This window comes from Gymnoscopelus microlampas (assembly GCF_963454915.1).
Source record: "Gymnoscopelus microlampas genome assembly, chromosome: 24".
NCBI classification, from domain to species: Eukaryota; Metazoa; Chordata; class Actinopteri; order Myctophiformes; family Myctophidae; genus Gymnoscopelus; species Gymnoscopelus microlampas.
The window spans coordinates 34080649-34103352 of record NC_139961.1 but is presented as its reverse complement, the minus strand read 5'-3'; the positions used below and the strand labels follow the sequence as shown (position 1 = coordinate 34103352).

The 22704-nt window shown below is 42.7% G+C and overlaps 1 protein-coding gene across 1 annotated transcript; it reads right to left on the bottom strand.

Annotated features, from left to right (window-relative positions):
• Positions 1-992: 992 nt before the first annotated feature.
• On the bottom strand, positions 993-20028 carry LOC311040696 (vascular endothelial growth factor C-like). The gene is made up of 8 exons (XM_084051031.1): positions 18746-20028; positions 11842-12088; positions 10360-10550; positions 8881-9011; positions 8458-8561; positions 7802-7936; positions 7297-7498; positions 993-2645 (listed from the first exon to the last, which is right to left on the bottom strand). The coding sequence occupies exons 1-8, from the start codon at positions 18845-18847 to the stop codon at positions 2537-2539; spliced, it is 1221 nt and encodes a 406-aa protein (XP_083907157.1). The 5' UTR covers positions 18848-20028; the 3' UTR covers positions 993-2536.
• Positions 20029-22704: the final 2676 nt, after the last annotated feature.

Genomic DNA, 22704 nt, shown 5'->3' with positions numbered 1-22704 from the left:
TTATTTATTTAAGAGAATAGCTCCTGTTTACAAAAACTATATGACCTTTACAATGCTTTTGATTGCAGAGCTTTTTATGTTACATAGATGTTTGTTGAGACTTGAAATTAAATTCCAGTAAATATTAAATAGACATGGCAAGGGCCAGACAGAATGGTGTTTAGCCAGGCACTCGCGCGTGCACACACAGGTGTGACTGAAAGATGATCTTTGTTTTTAGGAAAACAGGAGAATGGAAGAGTCACATTCCACCACAGGTGTGCGCTTGTGAATGGGTTTTGAGGTTGTGTTTGTGGTGGGGTTGTTTATAAATTCCAGGAGCAAGTATGAACTACATTATCTGACAGATAAATGCTGTATTTTGCCATGTCTGTATTGTAACATGGTCACGCAATAAGTAATTCACTCCAAGCAGTGTGTGATTATGATTTCATCCCCAGATGACAGTAAAGTGACAATTTAAAGGAGTAGTTCACCCAAAAAATACTTTCCCATGAAGCATTGAATTCATGATTATTTAGCCAATAATTTCATAACCGGCAGTCTCTCCGGTAGAGTCTCCTACTGGATACATTAGCATCTTTCCGCCGGTCATCAAATTATTGACTTAGGAATGTGACAAAAACTAAAGAATCTCCATGAATTTTAAGACTTTTTTAAAGTTTTTTTTATACCTCAAAAACATTGGCCAAATTGTCAAATAACATAAGAAAGAAAATGGCCGATCTACAAGTTCACAACTCCTCGCAACATGAGGCGTTGTGAACTTGTAGATCTGCAATTTTCACAATATTTATCTGTGGAAACGGGTCAAACTAATTGTAATGCCTCAACTCCTACAATTCCAAGAGCCTGTCAGGGTGGGGGGTCCCCACTTCAAATATGATTATTTTCGGGGATCGCGGCCTGAAGTGGTTGAGAACCACTGCTCTAAGGAGTGCACTCAAGACAGCACTTTGAAGTAACAAGGACACAAACAAGTCGGTCCCAGTGAGAGTTTTAATGAATTACATTTTCATTATTCAATAAGAGCTTCAAAACTTGGAGACAGCAGTTTCTCTGCAGCTGTTCTCCCCCATAGCTATGTAGCAGCAATAACACTGCCCCGCACTACTAGAGAAAATGGGAAATAAAACATCTATATAACTTACCCCAATCTCCCATTAAAATACACATAGGAGCAAGACCAAAACTGGAACTGTACCACTACTGCTATCTCTACAAAACACATGGAGAATGCACACTAGATCCACTTTCCTTCAGATTTCTGCATTTTCCCATATCTTGCAGTCAACAAAAGTAAATGATTGGAGTATAAAGACATTACGTTTCTTTACAAAACCAGACACTACATTAATTCTTAAATAATATGCAATTACAGAATATTACATCCTTACAAGTATCAATACTTTAAATATGTTGAAATGTTTAAATATTTACTCACAGAGGAAGACGATGTAAAGTGATAATAGGACTAAGCCCTGGAGGAAACCAAAACAAACCTAAAAGGCAGAGTTGTTAGCATATATGAGACTTTGGGATCTATAGACATGTAAGTGAAACTAATTTAGTTAAGGTAACACTCCAGAGCTGTCTTTTGAATGTTCAACCAAACTGATTAGGTTGGCAGTATTTTAAACATGTATAAAAAAACATTCACGAGACTGGGTGTTATCAAATAATCCTCACAGGAGCATGCTAAGGAAGATCCACAAAGACCATACATTGTGGATTAACAGGAAACGTTATTTTCTCATCTTTATATTCACAATTCTTGTGTTTTTCGTTTAGGCGAGTCGGAGAGAAAGGCCAGTCAGAAGTGAGATGCCCTTGTAACAGGTATGTGGTGAGGTTGAGTGCCTTGCTCAGAGACAGTAAGTGACACTGTCTGCAGCCAGTATTTAGTCTGATACTGGTGTGGTGCCCTGCTGGGATTGTTCAGTTCCAGCCAAGAACATCATGTGTTTGGTCTATAGGATCAGGATGAATGACTGTTCTTGCTATAACCGCATTCTAATCATCATAGTCCTTTGAAATGTATCTTGCAACCTGATCTGTCAGGTCTGTTCACTGCTCTGCCCTTTTCAAAAGAGTAACCTGGTTAGAATGCAAAAAGTGAAATATCTGACCATCTTTCCATGATTAATGTCATTCCAGGTTGATTATTTTTGTTGACTCTAAGCCTCAAGGGCCATTGAATCATATTCAGTTTCCATTTGAGTAGTTCGGTTCACCCTGGCCTTGTACGTTGTACCGTTCTGGAAGTGAGTCAGTACATGGCCACTCTCATTATATGCGTCATGATGTGCCATTTGTGGCCTTCTAAAATTCTTCAACCCTCATGTAATTAGGTAGTTCCACTTTCCTCACTTCAGTTCCATCGTCTTGGCTCCATTAAAAGGCAGATGATCCAAATCATTTCTCTCTCTGAGAGGAAGGTCAGAATACTGTTTAATTTCCCCCTTATAGCCGCAGTTTGAAGTCCATATTGTCCAAACAAAGTTCAGTTCCACTACCTCTGCCTTCCCATGATTGGTTACTTCCACTCTGGCCTCATGTGGTTTGGAATACACTGGCAGACCTGGTGACTGTAGTAGAAACCATTCTGACACTTCCTGGGCTTCCTGCATGGCAACCTGTAACAACTGGACAGAGACAGAGGGAGGATAGGATCAGTGGTGGATGGTAACAAAGTACATTAGTATCTTTTTTTATATATATATATATATATACTGTATATATATATATATTTAAATATGTACTTTTGAATACAAGTATTTTGTTAATAGCAATTACGCCAGTACTTTGACTTGAGTAAAATGTTGACTGAGCTACTCTCTTGTGGTTGAATAATATTTGACCAGGATTATCTATAATTTGACTCAAGTACTGGAGTTGAGGACTTTGTCAATCGCTGGATGGGATGGAACAGATGGAGAGATGGGGAGGGAGATGTGGTGGGCAGAGTAAGAGAGGAATGATAGATAGATGGGTAAATATATGGATGGATGGATTGATGATGGTTCAATAGATAGTGAGCAGAATAGGAGGGTGGGCAGTGTAGGGGATGGAGATATTGGAGGGGAGAAAGGGGGGGGGGGGGAATTGGAACAGTAAGAAAGAAAATGGAAGTATAGAGAGATAGGGGGGAGGAAGAGGAAGGGGACTTGGAGAGAGTGGGTGGGAAAGGAAGAGTGAGAGAGCAAGAATGAAAAGATGTTAGTGGGAAAGAGAAAAGAAAGATTATATCACTTGGCATGAATGCACTTGATCTTCCAAATCCTCACATCCCTTGTGGATAAAACATGATCCAAGCTGCCTGTGTACAGTAAGTGTGCATGTGCATGTGCACGTGCGTGTATTTTTCCCTAGGGAATGGACGGGAATTCGGTTGTTTCTGAGAACTCGTCTCTTCTTCTTCAAAAAGAAAAGTGGATAAAAACAGCAGGTGTACTATGTCCCATGTGTGTCTGTGTATGCATGTGCTTGTACAAATGAACACTTATGCTTTGTGGGTCAGTGAGTACTGTGTGTGTGCGTACCACCTCCTGTGACCAGATGTCAAATCAAACTCCCAAAAGATGACAAACAATGAAAAGAATGTCATAGACTGAATAAAGCCTGTTTTGCTCATAAAAGTGTCTGTCATCAGTGCCGACCGACAAAAATAACAGACTCTCAATCTCAATCTGTTATTCTTGTCTTACGAGTATAAAACAGCCTTAACGTCAGAGCAAGGAGTCTCTCTCAGCTTCCCACAATGAAATGGTTTTAGTGCGTTGTAAAAAAAACTGGGTTACAACTTCCCAGTGTCACAACTCTTTGTACGATGTTTTCATTAGCGTGGATCTCAGGATGAGAAATCATCCAGACAAACATGTTTTTTAAAACAATTCAATGAATGTCACAATTCCTTGCAGAGGCCATTTCATAAAGATGCCTTATAGTGACCATATATGGTTTCTATATGTTACTGAATTTAAACACTTCATATGATTGTAGCATGTATACGACTCTCTCTCTCTCTTGGGTCAGAGAGCTCGATCTTTTGCATGCTAGCTCTGGGAACATATTAAACATACTCACAGACACACATGCACACACAGCTGAGAACAGGCCAGTGCAGTTTGGACATTTGTCCATAAAAGGCCATGGAAATATCTGCAAGGCAGCGAAAGGAAAGGCAAGAGAGGAGAAAGAAAGAGTTCTTTCTTTCTGAGGGTGGAATGTATGAAATGTCCATTGAGATTATGCTCTCGATAGCATTCTCTCTCTCTCCCCCTCGAGATGCCTTTCTCTCAAAGCACCCACTTCTCTCTTTGTTACTGTCTTGTTTCTGTTCTATCATGTATCCATGATTTATGCATGTGTGTGTGTGTGTGTGTGTGTGTGTGTGTGTGTGTGTGTGTGTGTGTGTGTGTGTGTGTGTGTGTGTGTGTGTGTGTGTGTGTGTGTGTGTGTGTGTGTGTGTGTGTGTGTGTGTGTGTGTGTGTGTGTGTGTGTGTACAACGTGCATTGCATTTATACATCTGTCTGTCTCTGTCTCTCTTTGTGACTCATGGGTAGCCGTAGCTGAGTGGGTAGAGAGGCCGTCTGGGAATCAGAAGATCCCCGGTTTGACCGTTTGCCCAGTCTGTGTGGCGAAGTGATCCTGAGCTAGACACTCAACCCATAGCAGCTCCCCCAGTGCGCTCATCAGAGCAATCTGAGCAGCCATATGCTGGGCAAAGCAGTAACGGTAATAGGCTCTATGCACAGCAGCCATATTGGGAATGAATTGGGCCCCTTCCTTACTTCCTTCACAGGTGTTACCAATAATAATAATTAAGGCTCTGTTCCATTTAGTGTGGCACAGTGGTCTCTTATTTTCAAGGACCCCCATAACTCTGAGAGTGTACAAATGAACCAAATGGACCCTCACGGGTCCATTTGGTTCCATTTGTACACTCTCAGAGTTACACACCCACCATAAGGGGCCATTTGGGAACCAAAATGGAGTGATTCTAGCGAGCCAACATGCACAATATCAGCACCCTGACCAGAATGGAACAGAGCCTTCATTAGTATAATTGGTAAAACCTGTGAAGGAAGTAAGAAGAGGCCCAATTTCTTTCCAATATGGCTGCCGTGCATAGAGCCTATTATCCCTTCCGTAGGGACCAGAAAATACTCCCTTTTCATGTTGGGCAGGTGAAAATGATAACATTATTATTTCAAATATTAATCTCAAAGTCAGTGCACTGTGCTTGTTGGTTAGCCATGCTAAAGGTTACATGTGGGGTGGTGAATCAAACTGTTAGTGTAGCCATATAATCATATAGCCATGATTTCCAGCTTTGTATCTGGCTTTAGACCTGTAATGATTCTGTCTAAACCTCTCATGAAGCTATGTAGGTAACTGCGTCCCTATGGTAACTGAGAAGGCTGTTCAGCACCATGGACAGCATCTGTTCGCTCAGTGTTGGACACCCAGGAGGATCATTAATGGCAGGTATGGATTATCACCCGGGCATCCATCATTGCCAACCTAGCAATGCATCATGTGCATTGTACCGGGTGCATCATGCAACCAGGCTCCAGGTAGGTTACCAAGAGTGACGACAAGTGACTAGATCTTCATTTATCACATACTGTATAAGAAAATATGTGTTTGTTTATCACATATATATAACACAGCATTTGATCAATGCAGCATGTCAAACATGTTTGACATGCTGAAATCCTTCCGCATTGAGGTTGCTCACAGTTACAGTCAACATTGTCTCGCATAGCCAGACCTTTCACAGCTCCGCCCACTCAGGCGGAGAGTAGGCGGAGCTGTGGAGAGTCTGGCTATGGGAAACTACAGTCAACATTACTTTAGTCGCACTGATTGGTCAGCTACCTCCATGTAGCTATGCTATGTCCTTTTTTTATCAGTCCCTTCACCAGGGTAAATAAAGTGTGTGTGTGTGTGTGTGTGTGTGTGTGTGTGTGTGTGTGTGTGTGTGTGTGTGTGTGTGTGTGTGTGTGTGTGTGTGTGTGTGTGTGTGTGTGTGTGTGTGTGTGTGTGTGTGTGTGTGTGTGTGTGTGTGTGTGTGTGTGTGTACACACAGCCAGTTCCACAGTGAAAATCCTATCCTACTATAAAATGATGTCCTTCTGTCCACCCTCATTAATTTTTCTCCTCAATGGGTTAACCAGTCCATCTGAACTTGTACATGGGCATTGACCATTGGTTATATGTATGGGGTGAGGAACCCCCCCCCCCCCCCCCCCCACACACACTTATCCAAAATGTTTTTCTGATCCCAAATGCTCTGCATTCAAGTAAGTCTGCTGTGGGTGGATATGTAATGGTGGGAAGGGAGAGCAGTGCCAGGTTTAATTGGTCGGCAGGTTTTTCCAATTGTATAATTCTGCTCTCCTGTTTATAGCAGCATGCTGGACGGGCTTCAGGGATATACACACATACTACACCAGGGAGAAGGCCAGCAGAGAAAATCAGATGGCTATAAATGATATAGCCATGAACTAGGATTAAAGGACTTTGATTTAAATGCATGCCAAGCAACAGACCCAGCGATGCTGGGTTATATAGAATTGCCGTACTAATTAATCCTGTGTTGCAGTTCATGTAGGCTGTGTGTGTGTGTGTGTGTGTAGTCACTAGTCAACAAAGCACAGAAGCTTTCATTACAAAACGGTCTCATTAATGGTGTTGGCAAGACCACAGTAGCACTAATAGTCAGCAGGCTAATGTGACTTAGGACCAATTGGTGGACAGGGACTTTCATACAGTTATTACATGGCTCATCCATTTAGTGGGTTGGTTAATCGATCTGAATTTGCACATGACCTTTGGCATATGCAGGGACTGACCTGGATGCTATTTAACATTTTCCCAAATGTAAGCTGTTTATTATCATCTTTGGCACAGGCTATGGGATATGTAGCCGTGTTTGCGGTCCCAAGTCTGCACATAGTTTCGGTCACATCACCGTGTGGACTTGAACTCCGATTGAACTCTCAACCAGCCAATTCAGAAATGTAATAGTATACTATCACCAAATCAAAATACACTGTTGTATACACAGAGACATCTGTGGTGATTTATTCAGTTGTTTTTCTCAATATTGTTCCCCACATCTTTTCTTTTCACTGTGTTGCAATTTAAAAATCCAAATTAAATCGCCTACTGTGGCGTGTAGGAATGGGGGGGGGGAAGCAACAGTGAAACAAAATGGAGTAACTATGCCTGTTGCTGCTGTTATTTCTGTCACTATATTGCCTCTTTGATTGTGTTGCTCATCTTACCTGCAGGTATTGGGGTTAAATCTCTTCCCCTGGCGCAGGCAGGACTGTGGGCTCTCCCTGCACTGACACTGGCAGGTGTCTGGATTCAGGGGCTGGCTGCCGGGGCATTCCGCCTCGCACACACACCCACAGAGCTCCATGTCCCAGCGCTGGCCGGGGGGACACCACCTGCCATCTCCCTGCACCTCACACTGACACTCACCTGGGAGAAAGGAGGGGTTGGACAGAAGAGAATACTGTATATTTCAGATGAGGTGAGTTCCATTAGATCTTATACTGCATTTTGTAAAAAAACAATATGCAGCTAAGACAAACATTTACTAACTATTAAGTGTCGAGTCATTTTCCATTTCAATGCCTAATTCGCATATTTGAATATGATACATTTTCAGTATTTACACGCATAATAAATGATCAAATCTAATATTAAAATTGTAATGCTAATAATACAATAATCTTTTATGTAATCACACAATTATGTTTTAATAACTTTAAATCTCCTCACAGGTGTCGTGGTCCAGTCTCCAGCCAGGGTCACAGCTGGCCTCAGTCAACCCGTTGCGACAGACGCACTCACAGCTGGACTGATCCAGAACCCTGTTGGACCCACACAGAGCTAGCAGCCCCGAGTCCAAGGCCTCTGGAACCACAGCAGAACAAGACACAAGGTAAAACAATGGGTCAACCAGTGGTGGACAAAGTACTCAGATTTATTACTGAAGTAAAAGTAACAAACAATACCACTAGTAGAAATACAGAAGTAATGTAAAAGTCGTGCATTCCAACTTTTACTTGTATTAATTATTCTGAATTATTGTAATTAGTAATGCAATAATGTCTTAATCTGTTGCAGCTGGTAGGGAGGATGTTGGGCTGGTTTTAATTACTTTATGTGCTGCTGGGAAGCTTAATTGTGAAACTAATTCAAAATTGTACTGAAGTACTGTAATTAGGTAATGTAACTAGCTACTTTCCATCACTGGGGACAACATTGAGTGCCACAGACGCAACACAAGATTATACACAGTAAAATCCTCCTAATTTGCCCATTTGTAACTCGGAGGGTGTAGGAATGTAACCGAATGGACCCTTATATTCGTACACTCTCAGAGTTAAAGGAGCACCCTGTTCACCCCTGAAAGAGGCCCTGTGCACACATACCTGATTCTCTCTCAGAGTAGTTGGTGCTGTCCATCGGCACACACAGACAATGGACTGCATCCCATACTAGTCCAGGAGAACAGGGGCTTTGAGGGCGAGGGCACCTACACACACACACACACACACACACACACACACACACACACACACACACACCACACACACACACACACACACACACACACACACACACACACACACACACACACACACACACACACACACACACACACACACACACACACACACACACACACACACACACACAAATAAACAACTAAACAAATGCATGCATAGTTCTATTAACGTGTTCACATGAAAACACACACACACACACACACACACGCACACACACACACACACACACACACACACACACACACACATTGCGTGGAGACCCTCGCACGCACTGTGTACACTCACAGGTGTTCATTTGCAGCTCGCCGTATGATGGAATGCAGGGGTCGTTTGTGCAGGCACTCACAGGATGTGTGGTTGACGAACGTCACCATGACGACGGAGCGGTCCATCCGTGGCGGGGACAATTCCACCAACTGAGGGACAGAGGAAGAGGGAGGTCAGTGTGTGTGTGTGTGTGTGTGTGTGTGTGTGTGTGTGTGTGTGTGTGTGTGTGTGTGTGTGTGTGTGTGTTTTCATGTTGTAAACAAGATTAGAGGATAATTTCATTACACTTCTTCTACACTGTCAGAGTTACAAGTGGAATGGATAATTATGAAACAGATAGTTCCATTGCTTGATTCTGATTGGCTGAATCCTGTTGTAAAATACTCCATAAACACTCCGCATTGCATCGTGCCTAACAACACCCCCTTTTAGCTGCTCTAAAATCACTGTAAACTACTTCTTGGGTTTTGCTTTAATTAACAATGAGTATTTTACTCTGTATCTGGGTTCCCCTGCTTCCCTCTGTTTAACCCACACACTGGCAAGACACGTCAGGCAGAATGTAGTGTACTTTCTAAATCATTGTTTTAGGCTATTCATGTGTAGACTTAAGTGCAGATTGTGTTTGTATCCTATCTTCTCATTTTATTAATGGATTTTGTAAATATTCACTTTTCAATTTTATAAACTGTCATGTGAGTATGATTAAACAAACCTTGACCTTAAATAAATGCTCAAATGGGCCTGATGTCCAGTTATGACCAAAGCCCAGCAGTATGAGATAGAGATCATGTTATTGCATAAGTCATCACATTGGTTTCTATTCTATTTGTTCATTTTGTTGATTAAAACAAGGGTGAGGCACTGTAAAAAGGGTTTAAAGAAGGTGTGCTGATAAAAAGGGGTTTTAAGGCCCATTTGACAAACCGCTGTACAAGGGGCACTTCTGAGAGGGAGTTCCAGAGGCAATTAGGAAAGGAGCAGAAGGCTCAGTCTCCCATCGTCTGGAGACGTAGGGGGGATGTGGAGCAGAGGGGATTGGCTAGAGCGTGAGGGTTTGTGGGCGGTTATGAGGTCACTGATGTAACAGGGACTTTGGCCATTAATGCTTTACTCCAGGGATCTTCAACCCCTTGTAGTAACTCTGAGGACCGCCCTAGGGGTCCCGGACCCCCCGTTGAAGACCACTCCTTTACTCTGTATGGTGGACTGGGAGCCAGTGGAGTTGGCCAACTTATGGGGGTTATATGGGCTGACGTTTTCGACCAGTGAGGACTGGTGGTAGGTTTGAAGACCAAACTACATATGATGCATACTCAATAGGTATGCACTAGTAAACACTACAAAAGTAGCATACATCAAACACATCAAAAGCCATTGCATTATGTTTATATTATGTTAGTATGTCTAGTAGCTGCACTGCGGCATACTCAGAAAGGTTAGCTAATTCATCTCATGTCCTCATGCTACACACAATAGGTGCTGGTAGGTGCTTACCGTCTTATTAACCAGTGCGTGGCTGGTGTTGGTACAATACCAGGCTTCGTTATTGCAGCACCCGCCGCAGCGATGCAGCGCCACGCAGCGGGGGAGGTAGAACTGACTGGTGGATTCTGGGTATTCTTTAGAGACCTCCACGCACACTTCTCTGGGCTGACACAAAGTTCTTTGTATCTCCTCAAGGATGACTGAGAGCATAGAAGAATATGCACTTAACACTTGAGTTATGTATTGTAACACATCCTGCCATTAAAGTGAAATAGTTTCCAATGCAAACATCGACACACACACTGATGGGTAGTCCTGTTCTGACAGTGAATGGCTGATGGCATGCACTTAGCCACTTATACCCTCTATAATTAGTAAACGAAAACTTAGTTGACTGTGGTTGGCTCTGTACTTGGTCCACTCTGTTTCTTCCGACAACAAATCTCTTTTCTGAAAATAGGTGATGTAAAAGCTCACAACGCCTCACAGTGCAACGCATTATAAGCTATTTTCAGCGAATGTTTCCCCCAGAATAGGGATGCTAGGGCCTCAAGTGATTAAACATTTGTTTTTCAAGTGTTTTTAGCAAAGGCTATATCTGCATTCTGGCAGCAGCAGGATATGTCTAAGCCAGAGAAGACATATTAAAGGAGACAGAGCTATTTAAAATGGGAAAAGTTGAAACGCTAAAGATGCATAGCATTCTGTTTTTCTATTAAAACAGTGTTTGGAATTAAATGTAACATGCCATAATACGCCAGAATATGTAGATGATAATGTAGATGATAATACGTATGAATTGAGATTTAGATGACTCCCAGTCCCTGTTCAAAGAGATAGGAGTCTTGTCTTGTCAGTCAGAATTTACTACCCGGGGATGTTTCCAAGATGGCGCCAGAGTGAACCAATTTAAAGAGACTTGTCTAAGTATTGTTTGCATGCATCGTCTGAACACAGAGTGTTCACTGCGTCTCTGTGAGGTATTTTCAGAGTGATGGCAGCATTTCACAGGTGAATGAATGAATGAATGAATGAATAGGCTTTGTTCAGACTTCAGTCAAATCCAAATCTAGGCAAAAATGATCTTTAGGACTGACTGTCACTGTCAACAAGCGATCAGATAAGATTTGTGTGTTCTGACATCGTCGGAAATAGCCAATCTACAAGCTCACAATGTGTTTCCTCGTGTGACAGTGTCCAAGTCTCCAGACTGACACATATTTAGAAATCAGATTTGAATCGCTCATGCTTCCTTCAATGCATGAGGAGTGAGCAGGCCACTTCTTATCACCTGACAGGGGGGAGTTTTCCCGGTAGGACGTAGTGCGTGGAAGGAACACGTTATTCCAACCAGTTCCTTTCCCCTCCATCAGGCGCCCCTATTCCAATCTGAATAGGCTAAAAATATGATTTGGGCTGCCAGTCTGAACATAGACTAAGATGCATCCATTTTCCACAACGCTTTGCGACCACTGATTTCCAGAATTGCACCTTCAAACGTGCCGTCATCCTTGTAGAGCGCCGCCTCCCTCGGCCGCCCCCACAGATCCTCGGCTTCCGTTTGGTAGACAGGGGGCACGGAGGATGTGATGGAATATGAGGGGGAAGGCAAGTTGAGCTGTGAGTTCTTCCTCTGACAGTGCTGAAGCAAACTGAATTCTGGGTACACTAGTTCTAACAGTTCATCCACGCTGCTCACCGTCCCCAAACTTGGCTGGTCGTTCGACACTCCAGGAGCCTGTGAGACAAAGAGGGAGAAGTTTCAAAGGAGAAAAGTATTGTAGGGAAGAGGGAGCGGAGGTGGGAATAGGTGAGAGAGGTGTTGAAAAACTCCACGAGCCATATAGAAAAGCATTTGTCTGTGTGTCTCCTGTAAGTGCAGTATGTATGTCGTATATTATTTCATTTAATATTTGTTTTTCAAGTTCCCGAGCAACAAAAAGGAGCCAAATCTACGAAAGAAGCACCTTTGATTGCACCTACAACACACTCATGTAACGCCGATTCCCTACCCCTTTTCACCCGTACTAGGGCGTGATGTCACTTTAGCCAAAATAATAAAAGATCTACAAGCTGTGAGCTTGTAGATCTGCAGTTTTTGCTTTTTTTGTGTGACTATGATCAAGTATACAATTAGGCTTAAGTCGTTAAAAACTAGACGCATAATTGTTAATGAATGTGCAAATGATTGGCAGTTTGTATTCTACAATTACAGATGATAGAAATCTAAATAAAACAAAGGAAACACTACACAGTACAATCATACAACTGATAATGTATACACTCAGAGTTAAATTAACACTGAGGAATTTACTGTGTGTCTGATACTGGAGAGTTTCCAGGGTAAATTTCCCTTGTTCCTTGCGGCTGAATGAAACATGGAATGCCACAGCTGCCAATGTGTTGTAACATGTTGCCGTTGGCTACTACACTTATTATGGATTAGTCTGTCCTTTCTTCACCCACTCTCACCCACACACACACACACACAGGAGTGCTGCTTGGTATTCAGGTCCTCGTGGTTGCATATCTTACTGGATATTGAATAATACTTGCTAAACAAGAAAACATACAAACCGTGGCATTCGTGAGGGCCAATGTTAGCCAATAGCCCTGGATTCTTACCAACTTTTCAACCCCAGTGGGCACTATGGAACGCAGACACACACACACACACACGCACACACACACGCACACACGCGCACAAGCCCGTTACATGCAAGCACACATGCAAGCTGCGCTGCTTCCCTTTATCTTCTCATTTTTCTTTGCTCACAGACTCCCTGTCTGTCTATCATCATCTATCATTTCAGATACAGTATTACACTAACAGTGGCGCCATGTTTCCCTGAGAGAGAAAGATAACAGAAAGTCAGCAGAGCATACAATGTGCTGTACTTTACCAACAATCACCTAATTACTTACTGTTAGCTGTCTTTAAACTGCCTCTTGTCAGTCACTCTTATTTCTGCTCTGAGCAACCCTCTCATATTTCAACACAGCAATGTTAAGTGTTGTCACTCACAGGCCCAACTTTATTATTATTTTTTTAACCTTTATTTCTGCAGGGAATGTTAGCTGCGCATGTAACATGTTTGATATGGTGTTATGTTCCCCCATTTCTCTCTATTAAGTTTACTCCTTGAATTAGCCCCTTTTTTCGGCTGTGGAATGAAACAGTCAGTTGGTAGGCTTTTAGACACTAGTGGTTATAAGTGCTGAATGCTATGTCATTGTCATAAGTGATCACTGTCACTTGGCCCTCAAGCACCGTCAGCCAGCTGGATAGCCGTACACATTAAAACATTTCCAGTCGGCTGCTTTTTGTTTGTGTGTGCTTTATCCTGACTCCTGACTGATCATGTTATTGATTTAAGGAGTTTGTTTGTGTACAGTACGTGCACTCGTCAGACGCCTGAGATATTTGCACAATTTGCCACGGCAAATGATGTTTTTTCTGCTCCGTCCCATTGTCACATTAATCACTTAAACCCTATACTTATAGTAGATCGGTGTCCCCCAGGGGTCTGTTCTTGGCCCCCTCCTTTCTTCCCTCGACACCAATCTCTTTACTGAAAATGGAAGACCCCCAGTCTGTCCACCCACCCTTTGTACAGTATGGCCCCCGTGGATCCCCGGTCCCTGGCTGGCTATACTATTTCCATCCAGCTAGCTGGACATTGCATACACTACTGGTGGAACATCATATGGCATCACACACAATCGCCATACAGCCACAACCATGACCTGTTTGCCACTGAAGCAGCAGGAGTAGAACTGCCTTGCTTAAGGGCACATTGACAGTAGATCTTGTAGCCTTCCTGTCCCGAGCCTGCTTAAAAGAAAAGTCCCACAATGATACTGACAATTTTACCTCACAACAACAATCACAGTGTCAAGTACTAAAGCTATACCCCAGGAGAAGAGAGCTTTTGTCTTGGTTCCCAGGAAAGATAGAAACCTGATCTTCCTCTCTTTCTTTCACCCTCGCTTTTTCCGCTCCAGCCTGTCCCTGTTTCCATCACAGCGTGGGACACTGTGATGGTGACACAGTTAAGATGAACATCTTGTATTTAAAAATGCAAAACCAACTTCCAAGCAACAACTCAAGTACCTGTATAGTCATGACTCGTGAGAGGTCACCACTAGATAATTGTCATTGGTCGATTTTTATGCCCAAACCTAATTATTGAATCTTTTTGCCTTCTCTCTCTCTCTCTCTCTCTCTCTCTCTCTCTCTCTCTCTCTCTCTCTCTCTCTCTCTCTCTCTCTCTAACCTTGTCTCCCTATCTCTCTGCCAGTATTTGTATGTTTACATGTGTGTGTGTGTGTGTGTGTGTGTGTGTGTGTGTGTGTGTGTGTGTGTGTGTGTGTGTGTGTGTGTGTGTGTGCGCGTGTGCGCGTGTGTGTGCGTGTGCGTGTGTTTGTCTGCATCCCCTCCCATCAAGAGATTACATGACATGAGGTCATCGCTATGGGAACATGAGGTCATGTTGGACCAATAGCTGATCAGCCAGAGGCTTACTGTCCAGTCCTCTGGGGTATATGTCCATCATCGCTTATTACAAACACACACACACAAACACACACGCGCACGCACGCACGACGCACCACGCACACACACACACACACACACACACACACACACACACACACACACACACACACACACACACACACACACACACACACACACACACACACACACACACACACACACACACACACACACGCATGAGCACACACTTTATGTCGTTGTCAGGCACAGAAACCCTCTTATCTCCATATTCTAACTTATTGTTGTTTTTTCGTAAATTAATGCCCTACTTGATCATACTACAGCGTCACACAAAAGCATCAAAAGTAGCAGATCTGCAAGCTTTGAGCATGTAGATCTGCTACTTTTGATGCTTTTGAATTTGGTCTCGACAGAGACCGTGTCTTACTATGTCTCTTTCCACCTTTTATCTTTCAGCTAAGCCAGTGGTTCTCAAAGTGGGGACATGAGGGGGGACGTACAAGCTTGCAGCGCAGCACAAAGTGACGCGCTGTGAGTTTGTAGATCTGCAATTTTTGAATAGCCAACGTATAAATGGTTAAAATGATTGTGATGCTACATTAACTACTTTTGCTGGGGACCCTCTGGAACCCCCTCAAAGACCCCTGGGGGTCCCCGGACGCCGCTTTGAGAACTAATGGCCTAATGCATACCAGACTGCTGGTCCTTGAAATTAGAACATTTAAGACAGGGATAAGACATCCATTGCCAATATCATTTCACAACTTCAATGACAGTGAGTAATTTTCACCACAGGGATTCCTGTCTGACCATCCAGTGATACAAACGTCTTTTTTATTTAAATCAAATTGCGCTATGAGTGCACACACATGTGCAAACCTTATTTCTTACTATGTCACTTTTTTTGTTGTTGTCTAAGACAAAATCATTCATTCCACCCACCCTTTCATCCATTGCAATGAGGACACAAGCTGAGGTCACACACTATCTTTAACAGAACTTGTTGGCCTCACACCAAACACAGGTCAAGTGTCACCAACTGTTGACCTAGAGAGTCATTCACCATTGATGTCATCCTAGTCTTCCGTATCCAATACACACAAATACACATGTCCAACCAGAACTGTGACTAACATGACTTATGCGTCATGATGGAATTCCACGAAACAAAGACGTTTCCGTCACTGGATGGTCAGGGAGCCCTGTGGTGAAATCTCTCACTGTTACACAGAACAATGCTGACATCATTTTATTATGGGAGGAACAGCTTTTCTTTTCTTTTTTTTATGTATGCAGGAAAATTACAATAAACTAAATCTTGAATGTGCGTCAAAGTGTTTACCCTAGGAGTTGTGAAACGATACTGGCAGTGGATCACATGGGGCTGAAAACACCACTGAAGCCAACACTAATGAAAACCTCTTGGTTCACATTTTGAAATCAATATTAATACAACGTGTTTGGAACACCTTTTAAGCATGTGCGTCTGTATGTAACCTATCTCAACCTACTGTTGTGCTGCCTGTGTGCTAACTTGTGACGAATGTGACGTCCTGTGTTCCGGGCATGCTCAGCACCTGTGGTGCATCTTTTCAATCTCCATTACAATGTCTTAACAAAGCAGATATTCTTAATCATCGTCTTTAAAAAACAAACAAACAGAAAAACAAACAATGGTATTGATTTACAGTACACAGCACTGCTAGTGCTAAGTGTTCACTTAACTTTTAGAGTTTAGTACAAATACTAGGTCCATATTTTGTAATCTGCTGTGTTTAGGAATTTGCTATGTACCATCAAGTCATGGGTGACATTCATTATTATGCTTAAATCTGTTAAACTAAGCTACAAATGAACCAAGGCTGACATGACAACACTCGTAACTTTTAAATGAATATTGTCAAGCTACAGTATCTCGGTTCTGTCAGTGTTCCAAAGAGACATACTCTCAAAGAAGCATGGATTACCTGTGCATACCTGTGGAAACCCCTAGACAAACCAGCATTTTATAGAACAGTCTTAGCTTATACCAGGCAATCAGATCACTCGCACTGTGGATACAGTAACCCAATCCAAGGAGGGTTCTTATTCTAAAATGTCACGTTTAATAACAAAGTTTGCCTTTTGTTTTCTGGAAAACTACTGTAAACAGTAATAGGTATTGTCTAGTATTATTATTATTATTATTATTATCATTACTATTGCTATCTGTTTATTCTTTCTTCCTTTCCTTCTTTCTATCTTCCACCCTAAAAGTATCTGTGTCTCAGAAACCGTAAAAGCCAATCTTGGCAGATAGGATGGAAACTCATCCACTACTCAGACAAAAAAAACATACCAATTGGCCAGATGGTGGCGCTACAACAACAACCTATAAGCTTTCAAAGGAAGACTTCGGACATTTTCAACCTATCTTCATGTAATTGGTCCTCACTAATGCTCCTGATAATATGTTGCCAATTTTGTCCACTCTGTGTCTCAGAGTCTGTGGACAGTTCAGAAACCGCCTACCAGTGACATCATCCATGGGGAATTCAAGCTAATCTAATAGAAATTGCAGGCTTTCTATTTCTAGAAAGTTAGTATGCTATAATGGAAGCCATTGTTCTTGCGTAAATAAAAAATAAAAACATATATTTTTAATATAGATCTGCCTAACGATGATGTCACTTGTAGGCGGGTTTCAGACCGAGTAGAAAAAAAGGTAACATTTTATCATGAGCATTGGTGAGGAACAATTATACGATGATAGGTTAAAAATGGGTGAAGTTGTTCTTTAACTGTAAGCCACACAAACAAATGTATTCTTTTGTTCCTGGGTTCTGTGGGTCCCGAATACGAATCTGATCATATAAGCCATGCTCATTTACACCTACTGTAAGTAGATTTTCTGGGTAGATTTTCTGTATAGATTTTATGCTATTTACATGACATCTCCTCCTAAACCATGCCACAAATGCAAAACATGGGATTACAAATTAAAAACTATTGTCCAATCATTACAGAACTAAACTCTCACAGGATGTGTTTCATAGCACTGTTAAACCATGTGTATAAAACCATTTTGAAATCACCCAATAAGGGGGGGCCATCACTTCCAAACCCTTGTATGAGCCAGGCTCACATTTGGCCTTAAATCAATCGCAGTTTGTCAAAAAATCACCAAACTTGCTGGATATTTTTTAATTAAGCCATTAATGTGTCCCCAAAATGCTTTGTCCCCAAAATGTTGAATTGAATTAACATGGGGTGTCAATATTGCCCAGAAAGGATGTGGCCTGTAACAAAGTTGGCCTTAAATGAATGAGTGTCAGTCTAATCGTCATAAAACCGGCAAGTTATCTTTAATACAGGTGTCAGACGCTCTCAAAAGGTCTGGACCCCTCACAGCTTTCAACTTCTAACAGTCTGGGTCAGCTTTCAAAGTTGTTCTCAACTTAGTATCTTGAGACAGATGTGTTGGCTTGCACAATTTTCAAATGCTTCCGCCTAAACAGTCTGCTCTTCAGTAGCCCTGACAATGAGTAGAAAGTAAATCAGACCCTCCCACTTCCGTTTCGCATGTGCAGTCGCGCAATTAACTCCTACTGGAAAACCAAATGAGACAAAACCTAGCTAGTTAGCTGCTTAACAAAATTGGAAACAAAAAAATATATTACAGAGATATTTTTAAATAATATTTTCATGAACTCTGCATTAGTGATTGGTCGAATACCCTTCCGGTCTGTAGAGCAGATGACTGTAATTCTGTGTCAAATTTTACGAGACAGAATTACAAACTGTAATACTGCAGCATTCAAAGATTGTGGAGGAGTTGTCTGGCCTATTTTCAAGTGAGTGCATCAGTGTGAAATTTAAAGAAGAAGGAAGGTTTACCTCAGTGCCCATGTCTCCAGTTTCGTAATATTCCTTATACTCCTGTCCAAAGCACAAATGACTGACTTTGAGAATCCATAGGAACACGGCTAGTATCCACATAGTGGGAAGAGAGAGAGGTGAGGAGGAAGGTGTAACGATTGATTAGGGATGCAGAGAGAGGTGATGGGGAAGAAGAGGTATAACTGAGTCAGCTTCTGTCTTCTCTTCTCCGTCTCATGTCTTCCTGCTAGCCAGGAACATACTTGGTTTTGAGGCCCAGGATGAGGCTTACCAAAAGGCAATTTATTGTGCAAAACATGATGGGGAAAAAACAAAACAAAGTATCTCCTCTTTGATTTCTTGTGTTCAAAGACGGTCTTTTGTCTCGGTCCTCTCTTCATAGAAATGTATTCCTCGCCTTTTTCAGTCACTCCATCCTTTCTGCAGATGTGTTTTGGCACCTTTCACTTGCCAGAGCCAGTGAGTGTTGTGTGTTTGTTAGTAGAGCTGTGCTTCGCTGCTAAACTGGTTAAAAAAAACAAAAACAAAACATAAATAACAGTCACGAGAAAGGAAAAAGACCCACAATTAAGCACATTTCCTGTCAGTAGGCAGCTGATCCAGTTTTAATGCAAGTCAAATGACCTTGCATTTGAAACAGGAACTCTTCAATCTGAGTCTGTGGTGAGTGTTGTAATCCTGAATGCCTTTTATAATTTGTTTTTCAGTGCTTGTCCTTTGTTTTATCCGTTTCTATGACTTTCTTCACGCTTTTATCTTTTTTTCTCTCTCCTCTCAGACAGCTGTCTTCTTCACTCTTTCCTTTCCTCTGTCTTTTTCTCACGGTCACTCCCCTCTTCTCTCTCGTTTTCTCCTTCTCTTAAGTTATTGTTGTGTTCTTCAGAAGACTCAATGTTTCATTCAGACATACTTAAAATGTGCTGCGGCTCAAGGATGGAGCACAGTTTTGTCCCACTTTGTAAATCCATCCTAACCTATTGTTGGGGTTATTTGATCCTCAGAGAGAGAGAGAGGGGGAGGGAGAGAGAGAGAGATAGAGAGCAGGTATGCAGAGTTGTAAGAGAGTTTATTCCAAATCCTGCACAAGAAGAACTGTAAATTTCCCAAGCAGCTTCCTTGCTTAGACTTCAGTGCGTATCCAAGGGGAGCGATGGAGAAAGAGGGAGGGATGCATCCAATAAGTCCAAATAAATCTCTGTCCCAGCGGATTGAATGAAGGAGTGGATTGCGGACTGAGAGTTTCTACATGTGTGAACACAGCTTATACTGACGTGGTCTCTCTCTCTCTCTCTCTCTCTCTCTCTCTCTCTCTCTCTCCTTGTCCTTCCCTCACTCTATGAATGGGAGGAGCTGCTGTGAATGTGTGTGAACACACACACACACACACACACACACACACACACACACACACACACACACACACACACACACACACACACACACACACACACACACACACACACGTATTACTCTGTATATGTCTAAAAGGTATTGCTACTGTCTACCTGATGGGGAGAAAACGTGTGTGTGTGTGTGTGTGTGTGTGTGTGTGTGTGTGTGTGTGTGTGTGTGTGTGTGTGTGTGTGTGTGTGTGTGTGTGTGTGTGTGTGTGTGTGTGTGTGTGTGTGTGTGTGTGTGTGTGTGTGTGTGTGTGTGTGTGTGTGTGCGTGCGTGCGTGCGTGTGTGCGTGTGTGCGTGTGTATGTGTGTGTGGTAGTGCTGCTCCAAGTACCCTGTCATGAGTCTCAGTCTACTGTAAGTCTCTCCTTCTGTCGTCTTCATGGTGAGTCTCTCTGTCTGTCTCATCTGGCATTTCTCTTGGTCCGTCATTTGCTCGCCTCAAGAAGCCCTGTGCGTGCGTGCGTGCGTGCGTGCGTGTGTGCGAGAGAGAAAGGGAGGGAGGGAGGGGGAGCCTTGTTAGCACTGAGACAAACCCAAATTTGTATTGAGCTTATTGATAGATTGAGGTTACCATCAAAACATACAGTATACCTATATATGTATTTGCCAGTGTCTGAGTTCAACCAATTTAATGAGCAGTGCCACCCCCCCCCCCCCCATCAGCCTTCCTGCTCTCCATCAAAAGTCAGTCTGCGTTCTTCCTATAGCTCCCAGTATGTCCTTCTTATCGCTCTTGTGTGTGTGTGTGTGTGTGTGTGTGTGTGTGTGTGTGTGTGTGTGTGTGTGTGTGTGTGTGTGTGTGTGTGTGTGTGTGTGTGTGTGTGTGTGTGTGTGTGTGTGTGTGTGTGTGTGTGTGTGTGTGTGTGTGTCAGCGGGTGGGTGGCCCAGTATGATGTCTAGAAACTCGAGCTCTCTTCCTTGCTTTCACTTGCAAGCTTCTCCCTGGGGCCTAGGTGGTCCTTTGATCAACCTATCCCCCCCCCCCCCCCCCCGATATCACACAGTAAAATGCTCAGTGTTGGTTTAACTCAGGGTGTAAAAAAGTTACATTTTCGGAGTTGAATCAACACTGGTAGGCTGTGAATTGTGCTGTGTGTGTGAGTACTATTCACAGCCCCGAAACAAAAAGAGACCTTACATACCTCAGTGATTCTACTGCCCCGGGGGTTGTGTGTGTATGTGGGTTTGTATGTCGCAGGGAGACGCGCACACGGGTGCGCGCAAACACAGGTGTGTGCAAACACAGGTGTGTACTACTACGTCTGTGAGGACCTTTGACTGATTCCCTGCTAGATTTATTTCCCTAACACCAATTCAAACCCTCTCCACTGCATGCCTTAACCACTTAAGCCCTACAATATATACTATGTCGTATGAGGAATAGAGAAAATAGCCGATTTACAAGGTTGTAGATCCTGTAGATACTTAAAATAATAAAATAATTGTTAACCCTACTGTCCCTACTCTGGGGTGAACATTCACCAAAAATATCAGCTTTACAAGCTCACAACAAAATGCGTTGTGAGCTTGCAAATAGGTATTTATGGCAAAGAGATTTGGTGTACAATTTGCCCAAAATGTGGTCCTAGAACCAAGGTTCAAGATTCAAGGTCTTTATTAATGTCCCAAAACCAATCCTAGCGATCCTAACAAACGTCCTCACATTTCATTTTGTATCATTGAAAGGATATGCGGTACCTTACAAACCAGTATGTGTCACTTGTGTGAATGACTTACTTACTTGACTCTGTCTTTGTCATGGTGTCTAGGGCCAAGGCGGTTACCGACAGCTGTGACATAAATGATAGGGTGATAGACAGAAGGATGAGATGGGGGGGGGGGGGGGCAGGAAGCGAGAGTGAGTTAGACATACAGACAAGACAGAGCAAGAGGTGTGTCTGGGAAATGCTTGGATGAGAAAACATCCGATTTTCTGGCCAATCACAGCCAGCCATTCTGGGGATTTAAGACACACGTGTGCGTGCACGCGGGTGGCAAGTGTCTGCTTGCACTATGCTTTATGTGTTGAAATCCATGTAACCAAATTCCACATTCCAGTCATTGCTGTCTCCATTTCATCGTGTGAACCAAATGCTCCAAGCATAGAATAGGGAATGATAGATGGTGCACTTCTTAGTTTTAGTAGACCTAATAAAAAGGTCCCTTCACACATCTACTTGAAAGGACAGGTGCGTAGGAGTAGGCAGACAAAGTTTGAGAAGCAAAAAGAGAGTCCCGCACACTGTCTTCGCATACAGCTAAAACGTTTATTGCAGGTATGTTTCGGTCAGCGAAACGTTGTACCTGCAATAACCTTTTTGGCTGTAAGTGCCGGGACTCTCTTTTTGCTTCTCGCACTCCTTAGTATAAAATGGTAGGCTCCTGTCTGTCCGTGACAATTCTATGGCACAGGGCAAAACAACTTGCAGTCCTAGACAGGATTTCTCGGCTCCATTACCATTGTTGATTATCGGAATTTTTATTTTTTTCCAGTTCCAGTGAAATACACACACACACACACACACACACACACACACACACACACACACACACACA

Excerpts from the sequence above, each read along its gene's own strand:
- LOC311040696 (XM_084051031.1), bottom strand. The coding sequence starts at position 18,847 with ATGTGGATACTAGCCGTGTTCCTATGGATTCTCAAAGTCAGTCATTTG. Across the intron at positions 9,012-10,359 it reads ACGCACTGGTTAATAAGACG|TTGGTGGAATTGTCCCCGCC; the intron begins GTAAGCACCTAC and ends TCTGTCCCTCAG. Across the intron at positions 8,562-8,880 it reads CGAGCTGCAAATGAACACCT|GTGCCCTCGCCCTCAAAGCC; the intron begins GTGAGTGTACAC and ends GTGTGTGTGTAG.